General features: G+C 42.3%; 1 protein-coding gene across 1 annotated transcript in view; it reads left to right on the forward strand.

The window, feature by feature from the left end:
- megf6b (multiple EGF-like-domains 6b) overlaps positions 1-12,508 on the forward strand; it is a 67,143-nt gene that overhangs the window by 45,527 nt on the left and 9,108 nt on the right. Inside the window, exons 7-26 of the mRNA XM_073468110.1 lie at positions 1,486-1,611; positions 2,319-2,441; positions 3,339-3,461; positions 3,546-3,683; positions 5,016-5,138; positions 5,351-5,473; positions 5,716-5,886; positions 6,575-6,706; positions 6,827-6,955; positions 7,052-7,180; positions 7,570-7,704; positions 8,249-8,383; positions 8,469-8,594; positions 8,794-8,925; positions 9,327-9,455; positions 9,546-9,677; positions 10,859-10,987; positions 11,080-11,208; positions 11,539-11,667; positions 11,761-11,889. Coding sequence (XP_073324211.1) covers positions 1,486-1,611; positions 2,319-2,441; positions 3,339-3,461; positions 3,546-3,683; positions 5,016-5,138; positions 5,351-5,473; positions 5,716-5,886; positions 6,575-6,706; positions 6,827-6,955; positions 7,052-7,180; positions 7,570-7,704; positions 8,249-8,383; positions 8,469-8,594; positions 8,794-8,925; positions 9,327-9,455; positions 9,546-9,677; positions 10,859-10,987; positions 11,080-11,208; positions 11,539-11,667; positions 11,761-11,889 — 2,622 coding nt within the window. The remainder of the gene's footprint in view (positions 1-1,485; positions 1,612-2,318; positions 2,442-3,338; positions 3,462-3,545; positions 3,684-5,015; positions 5,139-5,350; positions 5,474-5,715; positions 5,887-6,574; positions 6,707-6,826; positions 6,956-7,051; positions 7,181-7,569; positions 7,705-8,248; positions 8,384-8,468; positions 8,595-8,793; positions 8,926-9,326; positions 9,456-9,545; positions 9,678-10,858; positions 10,988-11,079; positions 11,209-11,538; positions 11,668-11,760; positions 11,890-12,508) is intronic.

A 12,508-nucleotide genomic window follows, 5' to 3' on the forward strand; every position in this document is an offset into this window, starting at 1 on the left:
TGTATCCCACACACTTAGCGTGTGGCTGAATAATATTTGAGCTGGAAAGCCCTCCGCGGTTTGACGTGTACTTGTGATGGATGGATCTTGACTCCAGCCTTCGAGTATGAAAACACTGTCTTTGAGAGCGCCGGGCTGCTCGGCCTCTACCTGTTGTTTTCTCTGAAGGGATCGAGTCCAGGCCGTCTGCCGGGGTTTCATCTGTTGATACAAAGAAGAGAAACACAGACAGGGAAGATGATTGAGCTGATTGTGCCCTCGATCTCATCAGCTGATGAGCGTTGTCCTCAATAGAGGTCCTGGCAGACAAATCTCTGTGATTTTTGGCCCTTTTTTGGTGTTGGACCTCTCGTGGCTCAGAGCATAGCAATTCTCTGAGGTATTTTCTGAACGCCAGAAAGTTGGAATGACAGTACAGCGGTCGTGACCCCTCTGAGAAATATTCCTGTAGATGTGACCCTGCAATCAAATCAAAAGACAGGAAGACTAACATGAAGCTGCAGTTAATTAGTTGTCTCCTTCCCTGTGACTGCCCCTCTTTCTGTCTGTTTATTTAAATGTGGTAGAAGGAGTTTTGAAAGCCACATTATGTAACTTTTATACCTTAAAATAACAGCTTAATGGTACAGTGTCTTGAAGATAGGGTGAATGGTGTCTCTATCACTTGTTTCTGCACTATGTAACTTCAGTGAGAGGGTAGGATCACAGCATTACATACATTTTACTTCAAGATACAAGTTTTAAACACATAACCTTGTCATGATGTAATGAGTTTTGTTTGTAGTTAGCACCTACATTATGTCTGATAAATTGTTAAAGACCTGGGATTTTGTAATCATAAAGCTTCCTAATAGTAAGAGTTGCTCATACGCAAACAAATATCAGCATGTCAGTAAGCTAGTACACAAGTACCTCTGTGTTTTCAAACATTTTTAGGCTTCTTTAGAAGATGTCTTACAAGGTATTCAACAGAAAAATTCATTACATAAAATGGTCGATTTTACTGTCCATTCTATGCCCATTATCACCAAAAGTATGTTTTTATTTATTTTTTTGATCAACCAATCACAGATTTTAAAAGAATGTATCAACGGGTTCAACCCCACCTCCTACCAAGACTTCTTTTCTCAGAGTTGCTCTAACATTTTTCCTCAATCACTCTGAAGATAGGACTCCTCGTTAGTAGTTTTTACGTTAGGAACTCTCTGAGAGAATTATCAGAATGTTTGTGAATATAGGTCCTGGGATTTGTATTTAGGGCAGTGGTTTGCACTTATACGTTCTTATAAAATTGCTCAATTTAATACTGATGCCTCAATATGACCTACATAAGCAAACAAGACCATCAATGAGAAGATGGCTATTTCGATATAGTTATTTAATTTTTTTTGTTATGTGGGTTATGGGTTATGTGTTACCACTTTAAGTTTCCCTGGCCTTTTGTCATGCCACTATTTTTTTTTTTCCTTTTTTCCTCTTTTTTAGCCGTCCATTCTTGTGCCATCAGCAATGGAGGATGTGAACACTACTGTGTGCAGCAGTCTGCCGCTCATTTCCGCTGTCGCTGCAAGCCAAACTACGTGCTGGCAGAGGATGGCAAGCACTGTAAACGTGAGTACCCGATCTCTGGTGTAAGGCGATGCTAAATACACATCAACACACGTCATGAGACAGAAAGGAGGAAGAATAAATGCGTGACTATGGAGAGAGTGCCAATAAAACTGAGTAGTTTGGAAAATTATGAAGATGTGATTGTGAAGATTGATCATAACATTAAAAACACATTGCATACATCAGCTGCCAGTTGTAATTATCTGCCAGGATGTCTGTGCTAGAGCATTCATGGGATGAGACATTCAATTGGAGTGAATCACAGCATCTCCTTCATTGTTTTCTTGTTTTGATATACTTGTTTCTTTTAATCTCTCCAATCTCTGAGGCAGGGCTGTTGAGTACAGTCCTCTGGGGGGTGGGAAATTATACATATGTGTATTTTAAATTACTGTCTTTCAGATGCTTTTACTTTGTAATTGCTGGCTGTGAACAGCTTCCTCTAATTTTTGCAGAACTGAAGGTTCTTATCCCCAGATGCCGGACAGGCTTACACATGTCAAACACAAACATGCAGCTATGCAGAGAGAACAATAAAGACATGATGTGGAGGTGCAGGGTGGCAGTGTGGATTTAACGTTCTCCACATGCTCTGCCTTTACATCAGTCAGTTTTTACAGTTTTCCACCCTACTATGCCAGAAGTGTTCCCCACTTAACTGACACCGTTGGATTAATGTATATTTGTCTCTGTTTCCTGTGGTGCAGTGCAGAATCCCTGCGCGGATCAGAATGGAGGCTGCATGCACGAGTGTCGGGTTGATGGTGGCAGAGCTCACTGCGACTGTAAAGTTGGTTACATCCTGGCAGAAGATGGGAAAACCTGTGAAGGTAAAATTTACCGGCAGCAACTATAATGGTATTTTTTTAATGCAGCTCAGATTAAGTGTTCAGTGGGAAGAAAATATAAGGAGATACATATTGAAGATGGCATGCAAAACAATCTAGCCTCAGCTACTCTGGAGCTGTTGTTCATATCAGCTCATCTTTTTTCTATGAATTAAGTTCAAGGCACTAACAACGGTTACTTTTCAAACTCAGCTGCATCTTAATGATGCTCATGTGCTGCTTGAACAGATGGATTTAAATGCATTAACAAGCCAGTGGCCTTCACTTAAACACACATCACAGCATCATGCCCGACAAGGAGTAATAATGAATGTGTTCACCCTGATGTTGTGTTTCCAACACAGCTGATCAGAGCTGGAGCTGATAAACACTGTGACTAATGCAGAGTCATTTGACACAGGAGTAAATGTAGATTATACACATTCACATTGACAACAAAAGCCAGATGTTAGCAGGTGCTACTGGGTTTTTTGTCCAGTGTGTTTTGTCCAGTGTGTCAGTCAGCATGTTCACATTTTCTGAGCACTTTGAGATTTTCTCATCCAAGTTGGCTCAAAAGTCAAGTTTGAAGATTAGGAACATCAGAGAAATAGAAATCTTATTCTTCCATGTCAACTGGGCAAAGATCGTGTGATACATTTGAACGCCCCAGAACAGCTGCTAAATGTTCCTGTCTTGATAAAACAACTTTAGCTTTTAAGAAATAGAAGTTAAAGAAGATACAGAATTTGCAAGCCAGTGTCTTCAATGTTGGTTTTTACTCTGAGTTAAAAGTATGTGAAAGATGGTTTTCAGGTGCAGGAATGGATGTGATTTTTGAGACATGGTGGATGTGAATGAACCTGTGCAACTCTATTTTATGTTTTTTTTTTGTTACAGATATCGATGAGTGCAACACCGAAGAGGCCAACTGTGCTCACGGCTGCCACAACACACTGGGCTCCTACGCCTGTGTGTGTAACACTGCCTATGAACTGGGATCTGATGGAAAACAGTGTTACAGTCAGTTTTATGTCTTTATATTATTACATGAATAGAAACATTAGATTTATTTCAGTCCTGTAACACATATCTCACTGTGTAAAGGAATTGAGATGGAGATCGTGAACAGCTGCGAGAACAACAACGGAGGCTGCTCGCACCACTGCCAACATTCAACCGCCGGGCCTGTTTGCTCCTGTAACCATGGTTACAGACTGGACGACGACCTTAAAACCTGCGTTGGTAAGAAACTGAGATGTACTTGCGTTGATTTAAAAAACATGATTATGACAGATTATAAGGCATACTCATGAGTAACACCAACACAACAACTGAATTATTGGAGCTGTGTGTGTGTGTGGACTTAATGATTAGTTCTGATTGAGGTTTGGTGCTGATGATCATCTCCTTTTTGGATCTAGTTCTGAGTTTATAAAAACCTGAAGTATGACAAATATTCTATCATTCAAATTAGCGGTACAGTTGAATCAACAACTCTCTAAAAGAGTTTCAACAAAATAACCTTTGTGAAGGCAGGATCTATTACAGGACTGTTGTAGACTGCAATGGGTTTTTCTAGCCCGACCCAATAAACTGGTAACTGAGTGTATATTTGATAAAAGAGTCAAAAGGATTTAAATTTGGAGTCTGTAATTGTGGTGAATAAATTGGTCAAACACAGGACTCTGAGCAGGGAGGCTGCGGTTCCATTAATTTGTGAAACCAAAAGTCAATTCTGACTTTATGTTTAGACATCTATTGTACTTGGTTAGGTATTGTTGGCTACTGACGCCTCAGTTTTAACATCTGTCTTGATAAAATACCTTTATTTAGCACAATCCTGAATGTAAGAGATTGTTACATTGATAATGTTGCGCAGTAGAAGTCCCTGTGCCTCACTGTAAAATATACTATAGCTACGTAAGCATGAATACTAATAATAAAGAAGTGATTGACAAATTGACTTATCACTGCAGAGGAAAGCTGTTAATGTAGGTGATCAGTGGATACAACCTGTAGCAAAGTAAACAGTAAAACTGTAGTAAAGTTAAGCAGGACTCAATATGTGCAGAAACACATGCAAACATGCAGAGAACAATCTATTTTTTAAAATATTTTTTCAGCTGGTGAAAGGTCCACTGTGTATGATTTAGTGAGATTTGGAAATCTTCCTTTATGTTGGCATCCAAAAACATGAAAAACGAAATGAAATGAAAACCTAATAATGAATATTATATTCAGTTTCTGCCAATAGATTTTCCTAAATCTTGAACACTGGACCTAAAATCATCTGTTGGGACTTTGGGAGATCTGAGGAACCAAAATGCTCTTTTGGTTTGCTTCTCTTGAATTTTTGGCTTTAGAATACAGGAGTGAACATTTACTGAGCCAAACTTCTGAAAGGAAAAGTTCAAATTCAGTAATATTATCCTGTGCTTGTAAACTTTGACCTTAATTGGCTGTTAAATCTGTACAATATTCATGATCTCATAAAAAGTTAGTGTCAGTGAGCAGGGGAGCATATCACTGTACTCGGTTCATAATTTCTGTCTTCCTGCTTGTTGTGTTTGGCAGACGTGGACGAGTGTGGAGAGCAGAGCTCCTGCTGCGAGCAGGACTGCACCAACTACCCTGGAGGTTATGAATGCTACTGCTCAGCAGGATACAGACTCAACTCGGACGGATGTAGCTGTGATGGTATGTTTAGCCAAATGCGGATGCCACTCACACTTTAATGAGATGGATTATTAACTTCTGTTGAATCTGGGAGAGTGCCAGTTTGACGTCAACATGCACAATGTTTTTTTTGTGTTTTAGTTTAACATGTAAAGTGAAAGCTGTTTGGTTTCTCTACTTCTCTTGTTGTCGCAACAGTGTTTAAAGTCTGTGTTTGTGCCTGTGTTGTTCAGATGTAGATGAGTGTCTGGCTACTAATGGCGGTTGTGATCACACATGCCAGAACAGTGCAGGTTCCTTCCAGTGTTTCTGCCGCCGGGGTTTCCGTCTGGATGAGGACCGGCAATCCTGCATCCGTGAGTATCAGCAATCACGTTAAAGAGAGCGGGCGAGCAGAAATCACACTTGGCAAACGGTTGTTGTACTACGAAAAACATCCTGTGTACTGAGTCATTCAGTCTAGACTGCAACTGTTAATAAGAGTGGGTTTTTGTAGATTTTTTTCACTTGTTGTAGAAAACAGATGGATTTTAAGACACAAAATGAAATGACATAAAGTGTACATTATTCATACGGTGTGTAATTTACTTCCTCACAGCACTTGAAGATGCGATTGAGGCCCTGTCCAGCAGCGGTCCCATCGAGTTGCCTCTCATTCGCCCCCAGCTCACCTTGATGCAGGACTACAGCCAACCCCTGGAGCGCTATGACGACTATGAAGACGACGAGGGGGAGCTGAGGGCCGAGAGCAACCTGGCAGAGAAATACGGTGATCCCCCCCCCTTAAAAAACCATTAACCGCTCATTATCATTAACAGGAACCTGTATCTGATTACCTGAGCTGTCTGACAGACTCATTGACTGCAGGCAGGAACAGACCACACGGTGGGGCTTAATTACTGCTCCCAGACTATTGGTACATACTGTAACACCACAGCTTCTCTGGCAGGAATGCTGAGGCTTATACGTCCTGGCAACCACACGGAGCCTGTAACAGGAAGTCAGAGGCTCTGTTTTGTGTCGCCAAATGTCAATGGACTATTTTGACAGCAGCAGAAGTTGAACGTTTTATGTTGCTTCATTGAAAGATGACAAGAGTAACGCCTGCAAAACAAATGTTGCCTTCTGTTGACCTGATGAATATTCCACTGGGATCAAAACGTTGTCCATTAAGATACTTTTGTGGTTTTCAATAGTTTTTTTTCTCATCGATGCCAATTTCCGATAGCTTTTCACCTTCAATTGATATAACAAATCAAATGAAGCTTCACTGAAAGTTGTTATAATTTCTGTCAGTGCTAGCACATTCATAACCTCTGTCATCTGGAAAAGATCCAATATCCTGTCTGCCTGAGAGGCATCTACTTCATTTTGTGGTCAAATGTCGAATGGTTGTTGTCGTTGAAGTTAAAGATCAGTGCCAGCTTGAGTCTTATTCATTAACCTTCTGTTTCCAGTGTGTTTGGATGACACTTTCGGCAACGACTGCAGTTTGACGTGCGACGACTGTTCTAATGGCGGAAAATGTAATCCATGGAAAACTGGCTGCGACTGCCCTGATGGGTGGATAGGCATCGTCTGCAACCAGAGTGAGTCTCCTCACACACAAATACGCACACATATGTATCCTGTCACTGCTGTATCACATAATAAAGTCAGTCTGGACAATTGAGCGGTGATTGCAGTGATTTTTTTTTTCATACTCATAGCCTGCTCCGAGGGATTCTTTGGTAAAAACTGCTCCTTCCCCTGTAAATGTAAAAATGGTGCCAGCTGTGATCCCGTCTCTGGAAGCTGCCGCTGTCCGCCCGGGGTCAGTGGAGACTTGTGCCAGGATGGTGAGTTGTATCCCTTTGTCCCAGAAAATAAGTGTTTTCTCCTTCATTTCCCACCATGACATGATCTCAGAATGTCAAAATGCTTCCTGTGTGCAGGCTGTCCTAAGGGCTTCTATGGGAAACAGTGCAACAAGAAGTGTAATTGTGCCAATAACGGGCGCTGCCACCGAACCTACGGAGCCTGTCTTTGTGATCCTGGACTCTACGGACGCTTCTGCCACCTCCGTAAGTCCCACTGTCCTAATATTACCAGACTCTTACATTGCCAGACTTTTTTGCCACAACTATCAGGTGGATGAATTAGAAAAAAAGTGCTCACTAATACGGATTAAAACAAATGTGTGAGCAAAATTTGAGAGAAAAGGGCCTTTTTTGTGCATAGAAAACATCGTAGATCTCTTATTTCGACTGATAAAAAATGGGAGCAAAAGCTGAAGTGTTGTGTTTATTTTTTTGTTCAGTGTAAAAGCATTAAATGACAGACTCACTTTAAACTAGCATTTCAAGCATCCATGTGCAATAAAACAGGCTTGTAAATACTCATATCGTGGCTGCTATTCTGATGTGAAATCCTCCTTCCACGTCTTCTTCTCCTCCTTGTTTTTTCTCTTCAGCGTGTCCTAAGTGGACCTTCGGCCCGGGCTGCTCTGATGAGTGTCGGTGTGTCCAGATGAATACGCTGGAGTGTCACCGGCGACACGGCACCTGTGTCTGTAAACCTGGCTACCAGGGCAACACCTGTAAGGAAGGTGAGAGCAGTGTCACAAAGCCCCGCTCATCACAAGACCTTACTTTACCGGAGGTTGTGTTCTGTACAGTGTAATTACCGTAAAATTACAGAAGATTTACGAGCAAGCGTTAACAAAATTCTATACAAAAACACAACAACCAAAAAATCGAACACAAGTCCCCCCCTGACCTCTTTACACCTGCAGACATACAGTCAGTCAAAATATAGTTTACCAGAATGGTGAATAACTTTCAGTGGATGCCAAGAAATGCAAGTGTCTGTAGTCACTGTAATGGAAATGCCCTTACAGGCTGAGATTTTCCTTATTCATAGTCATTATCTCCAGAATGTCAGCGGAGGATTTATAAAAAAGGTAACTTAAATTCTGATATAATCAGAGCAGAGACTTCAAATCTTTGAGGAGTCGAGGAGTTCTCTCTCTTCTCTAAATAAAGGAAGAAAACTGAGAAAATCACGGAGCCACTTATTAAAATGGAGAAAGGCTGATCTCCATCCCCTCATATCACAGCTGAGTGTTGAGTTCTGCTCTGTCTCGTCTCTAGAATGTGACCCGGGTACTTATGGCGCCGGCTGTGAGAAGAAGTGCGTCTGTCCACTAGGAGTGTCATGTGATCACGTGACTGGAGAGTGCCAGAGAAAATGCCCTCCTGGTCGTCATGGAGAGAACTGTGATCAGGGTAGGACACACTTTCCTCGTCCTTTAAGTCTCCTTCGCCGTCAGTTTTTGTCCTCCTGTGTTGAGACAACTCTGTCCTGTGCCAGACTGTCCAGAGGGAAGGTTTGGACCAGGCTGCGTTCATCCTTGTACCTGCACCGGAGCTCCATGTGACAAAGTGACGGGACGGTGCTTGTGTCCAGCAGGAACATCAGGAAAGCACTGTGAGAACTGTGAGTGCAAAACTGTAATATTACTGTATAGTTTTATATTTTTATTTCCTGTATATTTTTTTTTACTTATTTTAGTAATTCTGTCAATTCACATTAACATTTCAGTTAGTTTTATTTCCGCTAACTAAAATGTTTTTTCACACCTACATGATGACGTGTATAAAATGTGAATATCAGTCTTCTCTTTTTATTTCTACAGTGTGTCCGGAGGGTTTCTGGGGTCCGGGCTGCACGGAAACCTGCCCAGTTTGTGAGAACCGAGGCGTGTGTGATAAACACAACGGCTCGTGTAGCTGTCCTCCAGGGTTCATGGGCAGATTCTGCCAGAACTGTAAGTATCCACAGTGTGCATTTTTGGTTTCCAGAGCAACATGCATTAAACAACCCGCTGAGGAGGAGGAGGAGGATGGCAGGATGTGGAATATTGAAATGGTGCAGTGTTGCAGTTTGGACAAGAAGTAAAGCAACATGTTAGAAGATGGAGTAGCCGTTTTCTCCGGGGTCATTAGCTTTAATCCTTTCACTGCCCTGACAACCCTCTCAGACATATTTTCACTGAGAAGAACACATTTATTTCCATTTCAAACAACCACTGGCTCCGAAAGCCTCACTTGACGACTGAATCATGGAACCGAACCTGTCATGGGAACTTGCTGTGCTTGCATGCAATCTGGTGGACTTGGTTATGGTAGATTAGTCTTGATGTTCGAGATATTTTTCTTTCTTGTGCAGCATGCCCGAGCGGAGGTTTCGGTCAAGGATGCCAGATGAAGTGCGTGTGCGAGAACAATGCCCGCTGTGACCCGGTGAGCGGGCGGTGTACCTGCGCTCCTGGCTGGACCGGACACAACTGCAGGAAAGGTAACAGTGCTGGAAAGCTTACCACTGAGACTCTTCAAAAGATGTTCCTGAATATCAGACCAAAACTCAAATGTGATGTTTGTGTTGCAGCCTGTGATGCAGGGCACTGGGGGACAGACTGTGCAGAAACATGTGACTGTAGGAACGGAGACGGGAGCTGTGATGCTTTGACCGGCCAGTGCAACTGTGAGGCCGGTTACACTGGAACACGCTGCCATCAGAGTATGTAGCTATGTGTTTGTGTTAGAGCATTTCAATACCACAGTGTGTCAGGATGTCAAGTTAATACATGTGTAACTGTTTTGTTTCAAGTTTTTCTTTGTAAGGAAATGAAGACAAAGTTCTTGCACACCATAACATCTCATCAGCATGTGCTTCAACCAATCCTGCACACTGTCAATGCTCACTTTATTAACAATATTTCAGTCTGAGATGAAGGTTTGAGGACGGGAACATTGTTGATAAAGTGATTTTTACACCTCCATAATCCGTACCTATGTCCTTCTGTTCCATTCTTGTGAACGCAATATTTTAGGAGGGAATTTCTTCACATTTGGCACCAATCCACTCAGACTCAAGGATGAACTGATTATAATTTTGTAGTCAAAGGTCACTGTGACCTCACAAAACACACTTTTGGTATTCAACAATACATATGGTAATTACGACAAAATTTCACCCAAATGATAAAGTGATGATTTGATATCCGAAAGGTCAAAGGTCAAGTTCACTGTGACATCATTATGCTCTGCAAAACATGTTCTAGCTGTTATTTAACGCCACAGCTCATGGACAGACATGTTACTGGTGCAAGGAGGCATAAAACCACAAGTAACTCTAGTTTTATTTATGTGAAAATTAAAGAATCTCTGGAAAGATGTGTGAATCTGTGTTGCTTTCGGCCCATTTATTCATTCAGTCTGCACAGTGTAATTGTTTGTGCTACCACCAGATGGCACCAAAGTAATACTTTTCAAATCCTGCACACAGTAGCTTTAATATTTCAATTTAGTCTGTTTGCTATCAGGTCTTTCGTTTGTTTTGTACGTATTTTGTTCTGTCTAATTGTTTCATTGTATAGCTGCCGTTTATTCTTAAAAAATATCCTGCACACTGCTCTTGCTCAGCATCAAAATGTTTTCATTTTATGGACGTTTCGGTCTCTCTGGAGCTTCCAAACAGTTCTTACAACAATGATCTCAAATAGACAATGCTCTGCCTGTTCATTGTGCACGGCTGTGGGTTAATTCTCCTGTGGGAATGTCTCTTGATAATTATATATAGTATGTTTATATAATTCCAACAACCAGCCTTTATAAGACCTGACATTGGACATCAGATGTTATTTGAGGCTACAAATCACTGCTCTCTAAGTCCAAGCTGTGTCTGTGATATTCCCTCAGAGTGTCCTGCAGGTGTGTTTGGTCTCGGTTGTCGTCATCGGTGTCAGTGTGACAACAACGCGTTGTGCGACCATGTGAGCGGAGCTTGTACCTGCCAGGTGGGATGGACTGGGACGTTCTGTGAGAAGCGTAAGAGAAGCTTCTTGATCACGAAGCCAAATTCACCTTCTGAATATGTATATATGTTACTAACAGGTAGTCTTTATGTGTGTGTGTTTCAGCATGTCCTCAGGGTTTCTTCGGGCTGGACTGCCAGGAGAAGTGTTTGTGTCTGAACGGTGGGAGCTGTGATCACGGCAGTGGCGTTTGTTCCTGTCCCGCCGGCTGGATCGGTCCCTTCTGCAACCTGAGTGAGTCACAGGTGCATGACAGAGAATTCATAGAGCTCACAAGGGCTGGAGTCCCTTCAATGTTATGAAGGAAATGTGGAATCAGAGGTTTAGATGGTTTGTATCCGGACATTTGTGTAGCAGCACCAAGAACATCTTTGTAACGCTGACTCACAGTGGAACAAAAACACGCTTGGTTTCAGAGTTATTCGGGAAAGCCCAGCCCAGTCACACATGAGAAAGCACCAACTCGATGTTCCCCATGTATCACTTACCAGACGCTGGAATTTCCACTTTTGATCAGCAGAGTTCATGAAGAGGTAACGATATTGTTTGTCCCCCTCCTGGCAGCGTGCCCTACAGGTTCCTATGGGGAAGGATGTAACCGAACCTGTAGCTGCCGTAACGATGGCATCTGCCACCCGGCCAGTGGACGGTGTGTGTGCATGCCGGGCTGGACCGGACCCAACTGCACAGAAGGTGAGTGAACACAGCACAGAGAAGAGCAATCATCTGTATGATGAGTACATCAGGGGGTCACAGGATGGTTTTGTCTGTGTGTTCCTCTCCCAGAATGCCCTGCAGGGTTTTATGGAGCAGACTGTCAGCAGCGCTGCTTGTGTCAGAATGGAGCCACCTGCAACAAGACCAACGGAAAATGTACATGTGCCAGCGGATGGACGGGCACGGCCTGTGAACTGGGTAAGAGTCTGTGACCACAAAACCACCTTCAGATGGATCGTTTTAAGGAAAGTTCTCATTTATTACAACTCTAGTTTTATTTTTGCGCTTTTGGCCGTCGTTTGTAATAACAAACTCAAGTCTGGGAACACATGTTGCTACGGTAACAGCTAAAGTGTGAGAAACAGGAAATGATCGGACAGGCCAACGTTTACCATATTTTTGAAACCTTTTCATTTGGAGAATAAAACTGTACAGAAATCTGCGACTGCAGCATCTTCTGTAGGTGAAAGTTGAACCAGGAAGTCGCCGTATGAACCGATGGATGTTGAGAACAGACCTTCGTTTTCTAACATGGGAGTTTGCTGGTTTCCAAAAAGTTGGCACGCTGTGTAAAACATGGTAAAAACAGAATACAACCAATGAAAAGTATTCCTGGGCCCATCTTGTAATATCCTTTATACAATCATGTGTTTCACAAAGTGTTGAACCTCGCCAGGTCCTTGCTTATGAACGACTGAGCCTTTCGAGGATGAACCGATCATGATTCTGTCACCTTTTATCAATCAACCTGTTCACCCGTGAAATGTTCCAAACAGGTGTCTTTTGTTGATCCTGTCCCAACTTCTTTGAATTGTGT

This window comes from Pagrus major, chromosome 6, assembly GCF_040436345.1.
Source record: "Pagrus major chromosome 6, Pma_NU_1.0".
Classification (NCBI taxonomy): Eukaryota; Metazoa; Chordata; class Actinopteri; order Spariformes; family Sparidae; genus Pagrus; species Pagrus major.